At 48.2% G+C, this 22,052-nt stretch overlaps 1 protein-coding gene across 1 annotated transcript; it reads right to left on the bottom strand.

Moving 5' to 3' along the window:
- Positions 1 to 3,246: 3,246 nt before the first annotated feature.
- On the bottom strand, positions 3,247 to 14,510 carry LOC133362361 (uncharacterized). The gene is made up of 8 exons (XM_061581288.1): positions 14,437 to 14,510; positions 14,182 to 14,250; positions 9,571 to 9,668; positions 8,146 to 8,207; positions 6,873 to 6,992; positions 5,886 to 6,035; positions 5,144 to 5,257; positions 3,247 to 3,408 (listed from the first exon to the last, which is right to left on the bottom strand). The coding sequence occupies exons 1-8, from the start codon at positions 14,508 to 14,510 to the stop codon at positions 3,247 to 3,249; spliced, it is 849 nt and encodes a 282-aa protein (XP_061437272.1).
- Between the last annotated feature and the right edge of the window lie 7,542 nt (positions 14,511 to 22,052).

Raw genomic sequence — 22,052 nt, 5'->3', positions numbered from 1 at the left:
AGACGGGGGGGCAGAGAGGGGGAGAGATGGGGGGGCAGAGAGGGGGAGAGATGGGGGGGCAGAGAGGGAGAGGGGGGCAGGGAGGGAGAGAGACGGGGGGGCAGAGAGGGGGAGAGACGGGGGGGCAGAGAGGGGGGCAGAGAGGGGGAGAGAGAGGGGGGCAGGGAGGGAGAGGGGGGCAGGGAGGGAGAGAGACGGGGGGGCAGAAAGGGGGAGAGACAAAAGGGCAGGGAGGGAGAGAGCTGTAGATGCCACTGGTTCTTCACGTTCTGCAGATGTAGATGCCACTGGTTCTTCACGTTCTGTAGATGTAGATGCCACTGGTTCTTCACGTTCTGCAGATGTAGATGCCACTGGTTCTTCACGTTCTGTAGATGTAGATGCCACTGGTTCTTCACGTTCTGCAGATGTAGATGCCACTGGTTCTTCACGTTCTGCAGATGTAAATGCCACTGGTTCTTCACGTTCTGCAGATGTAGATGCCACTGGTTCTTCACGTTGTGCAGATGTAGATGCCACTGGTTCTTCACGTTCTGCAGATGTAGAAGCCACTGGTTCTTCACGTTCTGCAGATGTAGATGCCACTGGTTCTTCACGTTCTGCAGATGTAGAAGCCACTGGTTCTTCACGTTCTGCAGATGTAGATGCCACTGGTTCTTCAACGTTCTGCAGATGTAGAATCCACTGGTTCTTCACGTTCTGCAGATGTGATGCCCTGGTTCTTCACTTTCTCATATTTAGAAGCCACTGGTTCTTCACGTTCTGCAGACTGTAGATGCCACTGTTCTTCACGTTCTGCAGATGTAATGCCACTGGTTCTTCACGTTCACAGATGGTAGATTCCACTGGTTCATTCACGTTTTTGTAGATGTAGATGCCACTGGGTTGTATTCACGTTCTCGATGTAATGCCACTGATTCCTTCACGTTCTGCAGATGTAGATGCTAATTCCCTTTGGCTACGTTTTTCCTCTCTATTCTCTGAAATACCTACTAAGAGGATGTCTGCACAGTTGTTCTCTTCCATCTCTGCACAAATCAACTTGTGATGGCAATCGCATCGTTGAACTGCGGGTAACGGGACATACGGACAGGTTTGTACGTATCTCTGAAAGTTCCAAGTCGAATGTTTGTAAGTAGAGGTAGTCCCTGTACTACATCGGGCACAATCTGGGGGCAGGGGTTGGGGTCAGGGAATTGGGTGATGCAACAGATGTTCATTAGGGATAGAGGGGTTGGTTGTCCCTGTGGAGGCGGCATTGGCCGAGGGGTACAGGACAGGAAGGGTGGGTCACCCTTGACACGTGAAGGACACGGCTTCGAATCCCGTCTAGTGAGCAAAACGAACAAAGACGCAAAGGTCACCGTGAACCGATGTCACGACTCCCCCGCGCTGACGTCATATCGAGTTTCATTTAAGTGACGCCACTATATTTCAAAACGAGTGTGATTTTTACAGTATTTTTGTTTTAAGACGCGAGGTTGCCACCCGTCCTTGCTTTGATGTAATATCCCTGCATTGATGCATTTCATTTCATTAAATTGATATCACTAGATTGCCACGGTTATCATTTGTAATTCTTTACGACGCGAGTTTGCCACCAAGATCATCCTCTTATGGAGGTCAGCTCCCGTGGGATATCTCCAAGGTCTTCGCAGAAACGTGACTTGGCAAGTCCTGGTTTGTTGCCAGTCGCGTGAAAGTTTGCCACTCATTAGCGTGCATGTACACGCACAGTCATCCTCCCCCGTCTCTCTTATGCTGTTGTGAATACAGGGGGGGGGGGGGGGTGCTTCAAAAACATGTGAACACTTGGTTCTTTCGGCAGTCACGTAGAAGGGAAATAATAAAACATTAAATACAATTCTCACGACGTTTCGGCCACAACGCAAGCAGCCGTCCTCAGGTGAAGAACAGGTCTGTCAGGAAGACAGCGTCTGAATGGGCTGTTATTTATTACTTCCCTTCTACGTGACTTTACCGAAAGAACCAAGAAGATTAATCCCTGCAGTCACGAATGAAGCTTTACATCGAAATGTTAACACTTCTGAGACTTTGCAACAACACCACAGGAAAACGTGGAGACCTGCACCTGAGAAGATTGCAGGCGCGCGTTGACAACGTTGGCGAAGACTCTTCGGCTTTCTGAAGCTATTAGGACGGAACCACGATTGACCTCTGACAGTGGCGATGATGTTCACAATGGGTGAAGGGGCTGAGTTGGTACCCGCGACGGGTTTCGCAAATTCACAACCTTTCCGAGTGTATTCCTTACGTTGAATACAAAAAAGGCACGGAATAGCTTGCGATTTTAAGCGCTTTAATTTTGAGCGTACACGCATGAACAGAAACAATGAACGTTCACTTTACAATCAAATGCAATCAAAATGTTTTTGAGATATCAAATATGCATTTTCATAAAACTGCAGAAGAAAATATTAAATAAATGTGGATATCTACATAAAATGATATTATAAGCACACTATCCTAAAAATACAGCACCATATTTTAACACTAAAGCAGTCACTGACCTCGCAACAACTTGCAATCAGAAGTGACAGAGTTAATTTCGGGTAAAATCGATGAAAATGGGGTATGCCGATAGCATAAAAAATTAACCCGTAAAAACAAAGTTTTTCACTATAATCCTTATATGCGTGGCATCGGGGCGGCTAGAGTCCTCTCGTCCTCTGGCTTGAGATGGCTGCCACCTATGGGTCAGATGAGTGTCTGCCACCATTAAACAATTGGTAATTAAATATTTAAATTTCTCTAAACTGTGTAAAATTTAGGAATTTTTTTTTCAGGAAAATGCATTGTCACGCACAACGAGTCTGTGTGCAAAATGTCAGCTCGATTGGATCACGGGAAGTGGGTTAAAAAACGACCGAAAGATTTGCACGTCCTAAGCAAGCAAGCGAACTTAATATAAAGGATTTAAAAATGAGATGTGATTGAGCAAATCTGAGATCAGATTTGGAATCGGCACCCTGAAATTAGTCTAGAACAGCTGCAAAAGTCCAGGCCAGAAAAACATGTTGTGTTGTTGTTGTTGACCAACCAGTGTTAACGGCGAAAGTGTCCACCCCCCCACCTCCTCTCTGAAAATTTATGAAAAGCAGCGACTTAAAACTGAACACCCAAAACATTTTAACTGTTTTGGCTAAAAGTCTCCACCCTGGCTACCATTTCGCCAAGAACAATGGAACGTAGAACAACGTCGCTCAAACAAACTCCGATTCTCTTTTAATCCTCCGATTCAGAAGTGGTGTCGACATCTGGACCCTCAAACCAGTCAAAGGGTGAGTGTCGCCGTTTTGCAGGAAGCTTGATGGAAGGTGATGCAGAGACCATCTTCCCTTGTTTGATCTTTGCTGTCAACGTGTTTTTTCTTGAGATCTCAATCGCCTGTAACAAATGAACACATCGAAGACAATTGGGCATCGTCAAGAGTCTAAAGTGGTCCTCCTGCTCAAGTGAGCATGGCTTGGTGTTCGTCTCTCGTGACGAGGTGTACGGCTCCTGCGGTGGATCGTGAGAGATGGCGATTGCGCGGGGAGGTCTTCGTCCGGAAGTGGAATGATTGTGGCCGATGAAGTCTCAATGCCACAAAAACAAGAATGTGAACGTGAAAACGAGGGCTCAAAACATCTGACACGAACACAATATTATTGTAAACATTAAACAGCATTTACATAAGAGGGGGGGGGGGGAGCACTCAAAAGCTCCACACTGATAGAGTCAAGAATCCATGGCTACACTGCCATCTCCTGACCACCTCGTAGGCCAAGCCTGGCAGTCCCCGGCAGTCTCCCACCGACTCAACCCGCGTCATGTCCGAGATCTACGTTCATCAATGGGCCCATTGCAGATTGGTCAAAACAGTCGGCTTGAACGGGTGGGGTGACCAATCAGGTGACTGCATTGATGCCGCTACACGTGGACTGGGAATGAGAGCAACCGCCAGAAGAAATGCAGCGAGACACGTGGGAAAGAGAAGAAGTCACGTCACTGCAGGCAGAAGGAGCTCTGGTGGGAGTTCTACAGAGGGTGACCGCTGTACACGGCGTCTTGGAGGATGGTGGGAATACACCCGCAACTTGACCCCAGCACACACAAGCAGGCGAGCAATGAAACGGTGCGCCCATTTATAGAGAATGAGAAGATGTATTGATACTGGAGGAATGCGATGAGATATGAAGCTGTTTTTCACAGATGTCCAGTACTATTAACTTTGTATTTTTATTTGACCAGGTGAGGCCCACTGAGCTGTATAGCTCTTGTTCAGAAGTGTACTGGCCACAAATGACAGCTCAACCAAGTGGCCTATCACGTGGACATGTATAGCAGCCAAACACTCTGAGAGCGTGTTTGTCAACGTGGAGGGGAAAATCGGAGAACCTGGAGAAAAATCCACGCGACCACGGGGAGACCTCCTGTATGCCAGGTGAGGTCGTTCACATTTCACAACAACAAACAATACAAAAACACAATAGGAGCGCAAAGTGTAGGGAAGGTAAAACGTTTTTTTTTTAATAAAAAAAAACCTAAACCATTTTTTTCTTAATTGTTTTTTTTACCCTTTTATCTGGCAACAAAACTGACACCTTTTTTACGAGGAGCCATGTTTGCATAGACCACAATACCTGCAGTCGGAATGCAAACAAAAAACACAACTCTGATAATGCATGCACTGTCTTTGAAGTTGATTGGTCCACACCTGAGACAGCTTTCCTTAGAGCCTAGTCTCACATGGTGTTGGACCAGATGACGCCAAAAGGCGCACAACTCAAAGGACAATGCACCATCAGAGTATGAGAGCTCGGGGTAAAGCATTTACACCATTGGAACCTCATTTATAAGGAGTCATGTTTGCATAAACCACAATACCTGCAGTCATAATGCAAACAAAAAACACAACTCTGATAATGTAAGGCCCACTAAACCATCAGCTTCTCTTACAGAAGCGTCCCGGCCACAAGCGCGAGCAGCTCTACGAAGCGGCTCACCACGTGAAAGATTGTTGAAGAGCAACAATGATATTTTGGAGTAAGAGAAAAAAGTGCGTGACATCATCATCATCAGCATTGTTTAACCTGCCGCGCCGGGAGATCAAACGGGACTGCGAGTCTGGTGCACTCACCGTCTTGACACTCGTGACAACGACGGCAGATCTCATCTTGCCTGCTGCCCTGGCCTGTTCAGTTCGCTTGGACGGCATCACGCCCGACACACTTGCGAGCAGCTCTTCGTCGACCTAACGTATAAACGTGAATATCAATGAACACAAATCATGCAAAGATCCTGCAATTTAAAACATTTATTCGGCCTTGCCGGAATACGAGTGCATTGTACGAGCAAATCTACATTTGCATTTTTTTTAATTTTGGGAATTCAGAAACCCGTCCCTTGGTCACGGGCATGCTTTGTGAGCACTCTCCGTCTCTGGCACATCCATCCTACGTTCATTGAACAAATGCTCCAAGCTCGTCAAGACGTCTATTCTACCTTCCCACATCCAGTGACCCTTTGAATCTGATTGATGGTGATGGAGACTCGCATTGAACTGCAGAAGTGATTTTAGTTTTTAAATTGTAAATTTTTTGTTTAATGTTATTGTCAAATGAATTGCTTAGATTACAATGACATAGTTTGTTAGATTACAGCAATTATTTAATTATCTGGGAAAAACTCTCCCTCCAGTTGGTCGAGCTCTGAGTTTGACAGCGCACCGCACATTAGGAGAATGCTTCTATCCAGCGTGAACATCCACACATGACCCAATCATCCCTAGCGCTCAAGCGAGCCACTTTGTCCCTACGAGAGTGGATCGAGTCCCATTGCATCGTCCAAAGAATTTCAATCAAAGCAGTCGCATTACTCACCATGAAATCCATGCTGTCCGAGCCCTCGGAGTCCGACAGATGCAAAACTTTTCGCTTTTTCTTCACGACCTCCCCCGTGGCAAGGGGCTTGGGGATGCCGCCCTTGGAAGGCGACTTGGCCACTGTCACCGGTGCGAGCAAAGGTGGAGTCTTGCAGATCGCACGGACACACAAACAGAGATCCCCCAGTTAGGCCTGCAGGCTTGCGGGAGTGCCGTGCTGATCGCAAACACCTAACGTCAGCGCTTAGCCCAGCGGGGTTCATTGAACGAGCCTGACTGATGACTAAGACCCGGGAGGTAAAAACTGGTCCAGATCTTGGTAGCTTGGATGAATACTATATTTTTAGGTTTTTTCGGTAAAGTCACGTAGGTAAAAAATTTAAATTAATAAAAGTAAAATAAAGCAAAATAAATAAAAAATCACGACGTTTCGGAAGCAACACAAGCCTCCGTCTTCAGGTGGAACCGTCACAGCCACAACAGCTGTATCAAGTAAATGAGAGATCACAAGAAATACCACAAAGACACACAGAGAGAGATGTCTGTCTGCTTGTGTGTCTGTCTATAGTTTTCTAGTTAGATTTTTGTTGCTATTTCTTTTATGCCTGATGACGATTGCTTGTGTTGCAATCGAAACGTCGTAATATGCTATTATTTAATTGGCTATTTTATCTTTAGACGTGACTTAACCGAAAGAACCAAAGAATAATTCCTGCAGTCACGAAAGCTCCAAAATTAAGATTGAATCATGTTTACATTAACCACAATACTTGCAGTCAAATGCAAAAAAAAACAATACTCTGATCATTTATGTGTTGTCCTTGAAACTGATTGGTCCACACAGAGACAGCTTTCTTTAGAGCCCAGTCTCATATGGTGTTCATCAGTTTTGTTGCCAGAGAAAAGGGGGAAAGCCCTCTCGACAAGCGAGCTCTGCGTCACCGCACTGCTCCTGAAGCCGCCGTCACAAACAACGCCAACTCACCGCTTCCAGCTGCATCTTCTTCTGAGCGAGCAGCTCCAGAATGCGGTTCACGTCGGCCAGCTCCAAGCCATCTCGGTCCAGCGCCAGCAACTCCTGGATAGTCTGCCGGTGATGGACGCTCTGTGAGGAAGAGGGGGGGGGGGGCGGCAGGGTGGAAGGGTCACGTGACACGGTGATCAAGAGACGTGGCCGGTCACCTCCGTGAAGTGCGAAAAGCACTTGCCGGGAGTCGTCTCAGCAGGGTTCTGGTGGTACATGTTGTTTGTCGTTTATTGTGAAAATTCCATCACAGTTCCTATGTGATCACTGTTTCATTGCTTTATTTTGGTGATTTCGAAAAGTTTACTGGTTTGGCCATGTTTGTGTTGTTGTAGTACAGAGAAAGACTGATGGCCTTAATCTAAGTTGTCTGGTGGTGGTTATTGTTGTTGTTTGACTTGCATCCCACTGGGATCGGTGTACGGTGTTTTTTCTACAATATTTTGCCGTCTTTTCTTGGATTTTCTGTTTGCACTTAGTCACAAAGTCACTTTAAGATGTTTTCTTGTTCATGTTTTTGTTGTTTGTTGCGGTTGCACCCGATTCAAGAGCCGAATGGCTCACAGGGCTACACCTAATCAATGAACTTGAACTTTCAGCAAAGTTCATTGCGTTGTCCACGTGACACCGACAGACCGTAGCGCACGGCGCGTCTTCGGCCAGTAACCTCCAACCGTGGGCCATGTAGAGGACTATTTAACAAAAATGTTACATTTTAGTTTGGCCAGCTAAGGTCCACTGAGCTACATACCTCTTTCTCAGTAGCGATCTGGCCACATCTCCTTTAGCAGTGGCAAAATATAGTGATAGGTTTTTACCCTTTCAACTGGTACAAAAACTGACACCTTTATACAAGGCATCATGTGTGCAATAACCACAACACAAGCAGTCAAAATGCAAACAGAAAGACACAACTCTGATGATGATATGCACTGTCCTTGAAGTTGATTGGTCCACACCCGAGACAGCTTTTCTTAGAGCCCAGTCTCCATTGGTGTTGGACCAGATGACGCCAAAAGGCGTACAACTCAAAGACAATGCACTATCAGAGTATTGAGAGCTCGGGGTAAGCATTTACACTATGAGACATCTCCTTTACCAGTGGCAAAATCTAGTAATAGGTTTTTACCCTTTCAACTGGTACAAAGGTGACAGTTTTTGTACCAGTTGAAAGGGTAAAAACCTATTACTATAAAATGTGCAGTGATGTTTTTCCCTGCACATCTCCAATCACCGGTTGTTCCATCTCGATTCGATTCTCTAGCCGCTGACGCTGCTTCAGGACCAGCTCGTTCACTGCGAAAAGACGCGTGTGGGGGAAAAAGCTGTTAAATATTAAACAACGCGAGCATCATACTCTTAGGTTATTTAGGTAAAGTCAGGTAGGTAAAAAATTAACCCGTAAAAACAAAGTTTTTCACTATAAATCCTTTATATGCGTGGCGGCTAGAGTCCTCTCGTCCTCTGGCTTGAGATGGCTGCCACCTATGGGTCAGATGATTGCCTGCCACCATTAAGCAATTGGTAATTAAATATAATTAATTTTTTCCTAAAAAGTGTAAAGTTATGGAAAAAAATTTTCACTAAAAAAAATTGTCACGCACAACGAGTCTGTGTGCAAAATGTCAGCTCGATTGGATCACGGGAAGTGGGTTAAAAACGACCGAAGATTTGCACGGTCGTAAGCGCGCAAGCAAGCAAACTTAATATAAAGGATTTAAATAAAAACGACCGAAAGATTTGCACGGTCGTAAGCGCGCAAGCAAGCAAGCAAGCAAGCGAACTTAATATAAAGGATTTAAAAAGGAGAGTACTGTTAAACGCTGGGGATGTCAACGCTCGGTAAAGTAGAATAGTACCTGTTAAATAAGATGGTCCAAATATGTGTCGTTAATCTTTTTTGCATGGTTAATAACATCTTTCCCATTATTACTCAGTTTGTACCCATCATCACAGTTGAAGTTATTCTAGATTTGAAGCTTTCGTGACTGCAAGGATTCATATTCTTAGGTTTTTTTCGGTAAAGTCACGTAGGTAAAAAAATAAAATTAATAAAAGTTAAATAAAAATAAAAGATTTTTATTTTATTTTTATTTTACTTTTATTAGTTGAAGTTACGTCTGTGTTTGTATATATGGATGGCTTCGTGTAAAATTCCGTCACAGTTCCTATGATTGCTTTTTCATTGCTTTCATGGCTTTATTTTGGTGATTTCGAAAAGTGTATTGGTTTAGCCATGTTTGTGTTGTTGTAGTACAGAGTTAGACTGATGGCCTTAATCTAAGCTGTCTTGTGGTTGTTGTTGTTGTTGTTTGACTTGCATCCCACTGGGATTTTTGCACACAGCGTTGGTGTACGGTGTTTTTTCTGCAATATTTTGCTGTCTTTTCTTGGATTTTCTGTTTGTACTCAGTCACATATTCACTTTAAGATGTTTTCTTGTTCATGTTTTTGTTTTTTGTTTGTTGCAGTTGCACCCGATTCAAGAGCCGAATGGCTCACAGGGCTACACCTAATACATGAAACTTGAACTTGAACAAACCTTTGATGGTAGCCAGGAGGTTTGCAGAGCATCAATCGTTGAAGGCCTGTGTTGCATTGCCGTGAAACAAAATTTGCGAAAATGCAGGTGGATGGAAAATAAGTAAAAACAACTCACAGAGGAAGTTTGGATATATCTGCTTTGAATTCTTAATGGCGGAACTGCACTTTGGGCAGCTATTGTTCTCCTCCAGACTCCGACGGATGCATTTGCAACTGAAACGCAGACAAAATGCAATGGCGAGTAAATTGGCAATCACCTGTACAACTCTACACTATATACAAGCATCAATCAACAAAAAGGTGAAGCAATGACACGTGAACAAACGACCCGCGGCACACCTAGCCCTCCTCGGGATCCGCATAAAAAACGGGGAATTAACAACAACAAATATACAGATTCCGACGCGTTGGATGCACAACCACCGCATGGATGGCAGGGTTCCACACCACCCTGCCAACCTCCCATCCGTCAGGTGGAGAGAAGGCGAAGACCAACATGTCGAGCATCCCTCTACACACACTTATCCGGACGTCTGTCTACGTCCCGGGTCGAGAAGTCGTACTTCAGGGCCGACCCATGTACTGGGCAAAGAAGTCGCACTTCAGGGCTGCTCCAGTATCTACATTTTTAAACATATATATACAATTTACATGACACAACCAAAATAAATCTGCCTGCTCCTGTCCATAAATGGTGGCCGCACGCACGAACCGCATCTCCAAAGAGCATCCCGTGCTTGCGTCCCAGCAGCCCTCAATGAGGACCACAACCGACATTACATGTCAACCGTTAGCACCCCCGCCTTTCCAACGTGGCGTCTCCATCCTAAAACCGCGCACGTCGGCCATATCGGGGGGCTTAAACCCAGTCTCTCTCCAAGACTCGCATCGCAGCATATAGCTGTACCGACCGATCTGAGACCCAATCTCTCTCCAAGACTCGCATCGCAGCATATAGCTGTACCGACCAATCTGAGACCCAACCTCTCTCCAAGACTCGCATCGCAGCATATAGCTGTAATGACCGAGCTGAGACCCAATCCCTCTCCAAGACTCGCATCGCAGCATATAGCTGTACCGACCGATCTGAGACCCAATCTCTCTCCAAGACTGAATGCTGGGGTACCCCCCCTGGTGAGACACTGCTTAACCAATACATACTTCACCTGGAATGGAACCTTCTACAAGCAAATTGAGGGCACCCCAATGGGCTCCCCCCTATCTCCGGTTGTAGCCAACATCTTCATGGAGAAATTTGAGACGGACGCCATCCAGACTGCCACTCTACGCCCGACCTTATGGAAGAGGTACGTAGACGACACTTTTGTCATCTGGCCACATGGCCGGCCTGCTCTAGACCAATTTCTCGACCACATCAATTCCATACACCCAGCCATCAGATTCACCATGGAAGTCGAAAATGATGGCAAGCTACCCTTTTTGGATGTCCTAATCAAAAGGAGACCTGATGGTTCAATGAGCCACTCTGTCTACAGGAAAGCCACCCACACGGATGCTTATCTAAAACCGGATTCCCACCACCATCCATCCCAGAAGAATTCCCTCATCAAGACTCTATATCATAGAGCCCAATGCATCTCCGACCATGAACACATTTCCAGTGAACTCAAACACGTACGCCAAGCTCTTAAGGCTAATGGTTACTCCGACTACACAATCCGCAAAGCCATCACTCCAACCATCAAGAAGGATCCTGTTGAGGAGCCTTTCAAGACCATCACCTTACCCTACATTGCTGGGGTCACAAAAAAGATCTCCAAAATCCTGATTAAACACAAGATCCAGGTCCGATTCAACACAGTACATAAAATCCGTGATCTGGTCCCGTCTGTAAAAGATGTGGTTCCAGACATACAGTACCCTGGCGTCTACAAACTAAGTTTCCTCTGTGGTAGCAGTTACATTGGAGAAACCAAACGACATGTCTCGGACCGCATCCGTGAACATAAGGCAGACCTGAAACACGGTAGGACAAACACCTCAGCCGTGGCAGATCACTGTTACAATTCAGTGGGCTCACATGACATTGACTTCTCCAAGACAGAGGTTCTCTGCAAGCCATCTGGCTATCATGAGAGATTCGTTCATGAGGCGATCCACATATACAAACACAGAGACAATTTCAACCGAGAAGATGGATTCTGTCTTAGCAATCATTGGAAGGACGTAATAAACCATTTCGGATCTTAACTGATTGTGTTCACGTTTACGGTGACTTTCAGACCGTGTTCCACTCACTGGCATGGTGCAGTGTGCAGAGTAATGTATGGTGTCGTAATTGTACAGTAAACATATAGCAGTATGATACACATTAGGGTGGGTAGAATAATACATAGTGTTATATTAAAATGGATAAGGCAGCTACTGCAGCAGCAGCAGCAAGTGCAGCAGCAGCAGCAAGTGCAGCAGCAGCAGCAAGTGCAGCAGCAGCAGCAGCAGCAACTGCAGTAGCAGCAGCAACTGCAGCAGCAGCAGCAGAAACTGCAGCAGCAGCAGCAACTGCTGCAGCAGCAGTAACTGCAGCTCCCTTTGATGCTGTTAATCCTGCATAATGCACATGCATATGCAGTACTAATCACATTCCTGCATTTCCCATAAATATGCTAAATTCCTTTTGATATGCAAATTCCTTTGTCAATGCGCCCAGCTTATATATATGCTCCAAGCTCGTGTGCTGTTTCATTCAGACTCTGTCGCCTCGACGGACCTGGTTTTCACCTGAGGACGGCTGCTTGCGTTGTGGCCGAAACGTCGTGAGAATTGTTTTATTATGTTTTATTTTTATTATTTTATTACTTCCCTTCTACGTGACTTTACCGAAAGAACCAAGAAGATGAATCCCTGCAGTCACGAAAGCTTTAAATCGAAATCTCTCTCCAAGACTCGCATCGCAGCATATAGCTGTACCGACCGAGCTGAAACCCAATCTCTCTCCAAGACTCGCATCGCAGCATATAGCTGTACCGACCGATCTGAGACGACCCATTGTTCACTCCCTGCACAACATGCACCCTAACAACTGAGGGATACAGTCCCAACGTAACGGGACAACTACACCTGAATACCACGAATCTCCAGCCCACTGTTTCAACGCGCCTCGGAGTGTTTCAACCTCCGGGCCGTCAGGGTGAGCCTACTGCTCCAGATGCACCACGGAGGGTCTCAACCTCCGGGCCGTCAGGTCAAGCCGTCAGCTACTCCATGACGGGACCACACTCTCCGAGCCATGTGAGCGCACAGCCCACTAGGCTAGACATGCCACGGAGTGTTTCAATCTCCGGGCTGTCAGGTCAAGCCGTCAGCCATAGCATGACGGGACCACACTCTCCGAGCCATGTGAGCACACAGCCCACTAGGCTAGACATGCCACGGAGTGTCTCTATCTCCGGGCTGTCAGGTCAAGCCGTTAGCCATAGCATGACGGGACCACAACTCTCGTGTTAGATACGCAACACCCGCTGGGCCATTCTGGTCAGGATCTGCACCCCAAGATATTTGTAAGCCAGCATGACAATTCCCATCCTTGGCAGCATGTCACCATCTCAAGATAAATGCCCCATACAGTCTATACATCGTTAACAATGACAGCACAAGCTATACATTAACAATCACGAACAAAGCTCAATACAAACTATACATTGTTAACAATCACAAGCAAAGTTTCGCACACATTGACAACACTCACGAGCGAAGCTCCACACAGTTTACCCAACAACAATCACGACTCCCCGACGACAACGAAGAGAATGTCAACAAAAAAAGCATTAAGCCGGAGCGCGTAAATGTACGAAATGTCAGGGGCCTGGTCTCCCGACCTCCAACCTTTGGCCAGAGCAGCAAAGGCGGTGACCAGCGTGTCGGTCAATGTGCCAGCCCTGGCGTCGGTTACAGTAAGTTTGGCGTCCTCACTGTCCGGTCGCAGCGCTGATGACGCGGTATGCTAGGTTGCAAACAGCTGTCACCCGGCGGTGAGGGACGCAGCGCTGATGACGCGGCGTTGTTCGGTTGGACAGCGCTGAGCCCAGAAGTGATGTCACTCCCAGCGGCCACTGCTCCCCCGGCAAAAGTGACGACACACCCGGATGGGAAGATGCCGACAGCGCCGCAGCTGGCTGCAGTCCCGGATCGCTCTCACAGTTTATCAACCGTAACCACACCTCGTACCTTACCCACGTCCTTCTCCACTCACCACCACTCTTCTTACTTTCATCTTCCATTACATTTTTCATATAATTTATTTTGTTTCATTATTTTCATTATTACTTTGGCGTCGCCCGAGTTTTGGGTGGCGGCCGATCCCTGCACCCAAACCCGCCCGCCTCCGTGTTCACTGCACACGCCTCGCGGCGCTACAACAGCCGACAAATGCCGTTTACTGCAGTGCCACACAACTCGCCTTAACTGCCGCATCGCACAGCTGTTGGGCAGTGCGAGTAAACGAGGCCTGTTGCTTCGATTCACGAAGCTGGAGGACGCTGGCTGTATTGTTCATGCGGCGCGGCTTAACATCCGCCCCGGGCACGGTTTCTACCAGCAACGTCCTCACAAGGCACCTCTTCCGGTACCATCAGCGACTGTGAGCTTGGCGTGCCCCAGCATCGCCAGCAAGTGGGAGATCTACGTGCTCCGTCCAACGTTCACCACCATCAGCGAGTGGGAACGCGAAGCAGACTGTCATCTCCTCAACACGAGAGAGTTGGCTTGCCTGCTGCCCAGCACCACCAGTGAACGGGAGCTCTGCGAGGTATGTCCATCCTGCTGCACCACCTGCGAGCTGGAGCACAGAGCGTGGTCAGCTAATCCACTGGACTTCGTGTACTTCTGGCTGCTTCATTGTACGCCCCGCCTGCGTGGTTCTGTACGCCCGTGTACGCGCTCAGCGAGTGTTTACACGGGCGTGTTTGCATCCGCTACGTATGGGGAAGTGCTTGCTGATAGCGTGGAGCTTGGACAACGACACCTCGACTTGCTGCTCAGGGCAGCTGAGCCGCTGATTGGAGTCCATCCGAATCCGGGCCCCTTCATCCGCACCATCGTTGCAGCACGGGCTGATATAATAGGGCTACGACATGCACCGTCTCTTCATCATCTGCACCTGCAACCCGCACTCCTGAGGACGCTCTCTGTCCTTGGGCCTCTCCGAGGCCAACGTCGGAGACTGCATCGGCACCGTGGTTGCAGAGGTGGCAGGGGCCGCCGTTCACAGGTCGACCTCGAACCAGCCAACTCCTCTGTTCCCTCGACGCCTCACCTGCACGGATCTTCACATCTACCTTCACATATCCGCCTCGGTCTGCTCAACGCACGCTCCATCACCAATAAATCAGCCCTGATTCACGATACCATCTCGGACCACCACATCGACCTTTTGCTCATCACTGAGACCTGGTGCAGGCAAGACTCCCCGCCAGCTATCTCTCTGGAAGTTGCGCCCCCAGGATACAAGGTTCTACATAAACCTCGCGCAACTAACCAGCGGGGTGGTGGCTTAGCGGTCGTTTACAATGCTCACTTGAAAATTAAAGAGCTCCATCTACCAATGGCTCAGGCCACATTCGAGGTCCAGTCCGTATCCCTTACTACTAACAACGAGTGCTTTTACATTATTTCTATCTATCGCCCTCCAGATGGCAGCATCAACACCTTCGTAAATGAGCTTTCGGAATTCCTATATCTGATTCCTAACCCATCTCACAGGCTCGTGCTTACAGGCGACTTCAATTGCCCCGGCAATACCCCAGCCTCCATCGATAGTCACCTTGAGTCAACTTTGGCCTGCCATAACCTGGTCATCACAAACTCAGGCCCCACCAGAGCTTCGTCAACAAACGTTGAGAGCATGCTCGACCTGGTTCTGGAACCTAACCAGCACCGACGCATCACTGCACTGGGAGTTTTCCAAACTGGTTACTCCGACCACCGCCTTATACTTTCTTCCCTCCAATTTCCGAAGCCAATCACCATCAAATTCACCCGCAACTTGCGTAATTTTAAGGGTATCGAATTTTCTGCTTTTCGTCACCTCCTTGCAAACTCGCTTTCAATGTTATCCCCATCATCGGATCCAACCGTCTGCGCTCTCCAACTAGAAGCTGACATGAGGGCGGCGCTGGACAAACTAGCTCCATTAAAATCACGAACCGCTACGCAGTCTTCTCACGACACTCACTGGCTCTCAAGAGATGCCATCATTGCTAAGCGAACCAGGAGGCGTCTTGAACGTATCGCATCCCGCAGTGGTCTACCTGCTGATCGACTTTCTTACAGAGTCGCCTGCAGGAAAACTAACAAACTGATCCTTGTCTCACGTTCCTCCCACATTGAGGAACGCATCAAAAAAGCAACCGGAAACCCGCGCATTCTATGGAAAACTCTCAAAGATCTTCTCCATCCTGGTAGCACTATGGTCCCTCACCTTAGCGATCCCCTTGCCTCACTGAAACTTGCCACCTCTTTTAATACTTACTTCAACAACAAGCTAATCGCCGTCGCAAACTCGTGCACGTCTACTGACACATTGCACCATTGTACCCCGCTCATGGTACCTAAAATTGTAAGCACTATCCCAGACACTCTTCTAACTATGCTAAAGCCTGTGTCTACAAAAGACGTTTTCGCTTTAATTGAATCACTTCCTTTGAAGTCATCTCCACTCGACGTGCTCCCAGGTTCCTTGTTCAAGCAATGTGCTCCGGAACTCGCCATCATGATCAGGAACATCGCAAATGCCTCCTTCTCTTCGGGGTGTTTTCCGTCCAACCTCAAATCTGGCCTGGTTTCTCCCTTGTTAAAGAAACCAAATTTAGATCCGGATGACCCATCTAGTTATCGTCCCATCACTAACCTCTCGAACCTCTCTAAACTCCTTGAACGACTAGCCCTCGCCCAGCTACAACCACACGTCACCTCCGCCGCAAACTACTGCAACTTCCAGTCAGCTTACCGTCAAAACTATTCCACAGAAACAGCACTCACTAGGGTGCTCGATGACATTTTAACGATCGTTGATTCCGGCTCAACTGTTGCACTTGTAAGTCTGGACATTTCGTCAGCCTTCGACACCATCAACCATTCGCTCCTTACTTCCCTCCTGAAATCCGACTTCGGTATATGCGGCTCAGCACTCAAGTGGATAGCTTCGTACCTTTCTGACCGGCAATCCTCAGTCAGGGTGGGCATGTCCACATCGCCTGAAACAAGAGCATTATGCGGGGTTCCCCAGGGCTCTGTTCTAGGTCCCCTGCTCTTCACAGCCTACACTTCCCCGATCGGCCGACTCATTGCAAGCTTCGGTGTTAAGCACCACTCATATGCGGATGACACGATTCTATTCACCCCCATCGAATCTAGCAATGCATCTGGATTCGAGAGGCTCTCGGAATGTACCACCGCCGTGCAACAATGGTTCACTGCACACAACCTAGCCCTTAATCCGAAAAAGTCAGTGGCCATCATGTTAGGTACCAAGCAACGTCTCAATTCAGCAGCACTCCCCACACACATACACATCTTCGGTCACAGCATCAAGTTCACCGACCACTTCAGCTACCTCGGTGTCATCCTAGATTCAACTTTATCCTTCGACCGTCAAACCAACCATATCATCAGCTCATGTAACTTTCACCTGAAGGCTCTTAGACACATACGTCCTCTCATCTCTACTGAAATTGCCAACACTTTGGCATGTTGCATAGTTGGGTCTCGCCTTGACTATTGTAACTCCGTCCTTGTCCGGACCTCCGCTGGCAACCTAAAGAAGCTTCAAAGACTACAAAACAACCTAGCACGCGTCGTCATTGCCCACACTCATCCCCGCCTCGACTCACTAGCTCGTCTCCGCGCTCTCAACTGGCTCCCCATTGCCAGTAGGGTCACATACAAGACCGCCTGCCTCTGCCACAATGCCTTCATATCCGCCTGCCCGCCGTATCTTTCTTCATTATTGACAACTTGCAGCTCAGCACACGGCAGATGCCTGCGCAGCGCGACTCACGACCTCCTCTCAATACCAAGATCCAGGATGGTCATGTCTACGCGCCGCTTCTCGGTGGCAGCCCCAACAGTCTGGAACGATATCCCTCTGCACATTCGCAGCATCACCTCAATCGCCTCCTTCAAGAGACACTTAAAAACTCACCTCTACAATCATGCTTTTGAGCGACTCTGAGCTTGGCTCCGCGCCTCTGAGTTGCGGCCACTACGTCTGCAAATTTGCGCGCGTTACAAATTGTACTATTATTATTATTAATGTAGTAACTTGACGGGAGACGACCTTACGGATAGCACACTCTTTATTAACACCAGCTTATATTACACGGGTGGCTAACTGCAGCCTAACCCACGGGGTTCCCCTGGCTACACCCACACGGGCTCTTACGCCCTGTAGCTTCTCGGAACCCACCCGGCTGGGGTGTCCGTCTCGACTCTGGGTCCCACAGCCTCGTCCCACATGGACGTCAGACCACGGGTCCCACAGTCTCGCCTCCGAGCCGCACAGGGTCCCGGCCCTTACAAGGACAGCGGGACTAGGGGTCTCAGGGCCCTACCTCTTCAACTCCGTCTTCGATCTTCAACTGGTTATCAACTCCCGAGTGCTCCCGCGCGTCCTCCTTTATAGTCCTCCATGCGGACGTCGCTGAGAGCACCCATCCCAGTCGACCAATCACTGCGCGCTGCCCACGATCCTATTTCCCACATTGTGTCAGCGCGCACAACCACGCACCCCGCGCCGCCCCGTGATCCATCACTCTCGGCGCGTGTCAACTCCACCACTCTTGATGTAGCCACACACGGCGCGCTCACACACACGCCGCCCCTTTGTCAGCGCGTACCGCCACTACATATACAAGGACTGTTTTCTTGGAATTTCTCTCACTTGATACAGCTGTCGTGCTGTGACGGTTCCACCTGAAGACAGTAGCTTGTGGTGCCTCCGAAACGTCGTGATTTTTATTTTATTTTACTTTTATTAATTTTAAATTTTTACCTACCTGGTGACTTTACCGAAAAACACATAAGAATAGGCTAAGAGCGCTCACTGCATTGTTCCAAAACACCTCCAAGAGTTGTCGAATGTTCACGCGAAAGAGAAGAAAGGCACGATCACAAAACGATCAAAACCATCTGATCTCGTGATGAAGCTGACGAGTACTAAACTGCGAGTTGCTATCAACGCTGATTAAAAACGGCACCGGCTTTTAACGGGATGTATTCATTCTAATAGAGCAGCGTCTCGTGGCAGGATGTCAACTCGTGTGTTCTCTCACTGCTCATCAAAATACTATTCAGAGCAGCTCCTCTGGGTGCACAATTAGCGCAGAAATATCGAGAAACCAGGGGGGGGGGGGTTGTATTCTTGGCTCTTTCGGTAAAGTCACGTAGAAGGGAAATACTAAAATAATAAAAGTATTACATAGATAAATAAAATTAAAATTCATGAATTTGTATTTTAATTATTCCTTTTTTGTAAAATTTAAATTCAATTAAAATAAAATCGAAACTCAAGGGGATTTGCTCAAAGCGTCTGCCGTTGCATAATTCTCACATTAGGCGGGACATGTTATTGTTTTCGCCCGGCATTAGCCATGAACATGTCAAACGCGAGTGACATTCAGGTGACTGCTGCACACGGATTCAAGGCGAGCTGCAGTAACAATCATCCTCCACCAAACGAAACATTCAAACAAACTCCAAGTCACAGTGATCGGGGCAGGATGCCTCTTGTTTGCGAGGGACGCGCGTGTGTGGGATTAGATCATCACGGGAGCACGTGGGATCTGACTCATCACAAGCAGCACGCCCTGCTGACTCATCATGACTAAATACAACAACAACAAGGCTACCCACTCGATAAAAGAGCTTGCCACAGACACTGCAGTGGTGGTGGGGAGTTCATTCCTCACCTTGTGCTGCCAGCCAGCCTGCCTACCTGTATACCAGCCTGCCTACCTGTATACCTGCCTGTCTACCTGCCTGCCTGTCTACCTGTCTACCTGCCAGCCTGTCTACCTGTCTGCCTGCCTGTCTACCTGTCTACCTGCCTGTCTACCTGCCTGTCTACCTGCCTGTCTACCTGCCTGCCTGTCTACCTGCCTGTCTACCTGCCTGCCTGTCTACCTGCCTACCTGCCTGTCTGACTACCTGTCTACCTGCCTGTCTGTGTACCTGCCTACCTACCGACCTACCTGCCTGCCTGCCAACCTGTCTACGTGCCAGCCCGCCAGCCCGCCCGCCTGCCAGCCTGTCTACCTGCCCACCTGCCTGTCTACCTGCCTGCCCGCCTGCCAGGCTGCGTGCCTGTCTGTCTACCTGCCAGGTGAGATGGTGCCGACGACGGGGAAACTCGTTTGCGATCGCCGTCTATTTGATTAGGAATGGGGCCACATTGCGGATGCGGTTTCTTTTCGTCTTCACGCGAAAGGATTTCGTTCCTTAGCCGCTTCGCCCCGAAGGTACGTGTGTGTGTATGTGTGTGTGTGTATAACACTGTGTGTGTGTGTATAACACTGTGTGTGTGTGTATAACACTGTGTGTGTGTGTATAACACTGTGTGTGTGTATAACACATTACCAGTGTTGTGTGTGTGTGTGCAAGTGTTAGGTTCGATTCCCGCTCATGGCCAACACCGGTGACGATTATCTGAACCGGTCATGGGCCTCCCCTAGGTCTACTCGGCCTCATGAGTGCCTGGTACGCCACTGGGTGTGTGTGTGTGTATAACACTGTGTGTGTGTATGTGTATAACACTGTGTGTGTGTGTGTATAACACTGTGTGTGTGTGTATATAACACTGTGTGTGTATATATATAACACTGTGTGTGTATATATATATAACACATTACCAGTGTAATGTGCTATTCAGTGGCCTAAAATAAAATGTTTCGCTCCGGATGATCGCTGCAAAGTATAACCTGTGTTTTGATTTAGTGTGCTGATCTTAAAGGTGCATTGAAAAATGTTGATACTCGATTGATGCTGCTGCTGTTGTGGAGTGACTCATGCAGCAGCCAGCTGTGGCTGCAGGGTTCTGGTGGTACATGTTTATGTCGTTTACTAGCTGTACTACCCGGCTTCGCCCGGGACTTGTATCCACCACGGCCGGCCGCCTTTGTCTCCCCAGTGGCGATGTTAATACGCCACACCAGTTACTCGTTTGAGGCTGAGTCGACCTAGGGGAGGTTCAAATAATCGTCACCGGTGGTTGCCGTGAGCGGGAATGGAACTCGGTTCGCCGGGTTGGTAGCGCAGCGTAGCGTTAACCACTACACCCACCGCTCCTCACACACCACACACGCACAGACACACACACAGACACACACACAGACACACGCAGACACACACAGACAGACACACACACACAGACACACAGAGAGCACGCTAACCACTACACTAACGCTCCCCACACACCACACACGCACACACACAGACACACACACAGACACACACACACATACACACACATACATACACATACATACACACAAACACATACACACACATACACACACATACATACACAGAGACATACACACAAACACACACATACATACACACAAACACATACACAATACACACACACATACATGCAGACACACAGACAGACACATAACACACATACATACACACACATACATACACAGAAACACATACACACACATACATACAAACACACATACATACACACAAACACATAAAAAAAACCGACATACATACACACACATACAAACACACAAACACATACACACACATACATACACACATACATAGAGACACACAGACATACACATAAACACATACACACATACACATGACCCGGCTTCGCCCGGGACTTGGATCCACCACGTCCGGCCGCCTTTGTCTCCCCAGTGCCGATGTGAAAACGCCACACCAGTTACTCGTTTTGAGGCTGAGTCCCTCCCTCGCCACTCTCCCTCCCTCGCCACTCTCCCTCCCTCACGACTCTGTAGAGGACGTGAAACTTTTATGAATTTACCTTAGATTCGCGTGGTGGGTGTCGAGGCCTAGCACCGTGCAGAGCCTCCCGCCTCGCCTGATTTTCCCACCCGGCTGACGCTGGGTACGGGTGCCGGTCCCCCCCCCCCCTAGCGCTCGAACAATACTGAGTAATGGTTATTATTTAATTAATTACGGAGCCTATGAAAGTGGCGAAGGCGTGGCTAGCCATTGGCAGGGGCAACCGCCGTCCAATGAAACTGCAGCCCTTGGCGAAGGCGTCGCTAGCCGTTGCCAGGTCCAATGAAAGCGGCGAAGGCGTCGCTAGCCGTTGGCAGGAGCAACCAGCGTCCAATGAAAGTGCGTATGGTCCGGAGACACACAGACACACAGACAGACAGATAGACAGACAGATTCACGATTTTATATATATAGATTGTGAAAATTCCGTCACAGTTCCTATGATCACTGTTTCATTGCTTTTATTTTGGTGATTTCGAAAAGTTTACTGGTTTGACCACGTTTGTTGTAGTACGGAGTAAGACTGATGGCCTTAATCTAAGTTGTCTTGTGGTTGTTGTTGTTGTTTGACTTGCATCCCACTGGGATGTTTGCACAGCGTTG

The sequence above is a fragment of the Lethenteron reissneri genome, unplaced genomic scaffold (genome assembly GCF_015708825.2).
Source record: "Lethenteron reissneri isolate LAM-NWPU_2019-01 unplaced genomic scaffold, ASM1570882v1 scaffold_1455, whole genome shotgun sequence".
Lineage (NCBI taxonomy): Eukaryota > Metazoa > Chordata > Hyperoartia > Petromyzontiformes > Petromyzontidae > Lethenteron > Lethenteron reissneri.
The sequence above is the reverse complement of the archived record's forward strand: the minus strand, read 5'-3'. Positions and strand labels throughout refer to the sequence as shown.

Excerpts from the sequence above, each read along its gene's own strand:
- LOC133362361 (XM_061581288.1), bottom strand. The coding sequence starts at position 14,510 with ATGGTGCGGATGAAGGGGCCCGGATTCGGATGGACTCCAATCAGCGGC. Across the intron at positions 9,669-14,181 it reads CTGGTGGTGCTGGGCAGCAG|TTGCAAATGCATCCGTCGGA; the intron begins GCAAGCCAACTC and ends TCTGCGTTTCAG. Across the intron at positions 5,258-5,885 it reads CGGACAGCATGGATTTCATG|GTCGACGAAGAGCTGCTCGC; the intron begins GTGAGTAATGCG and ends TTTATACGTTAG.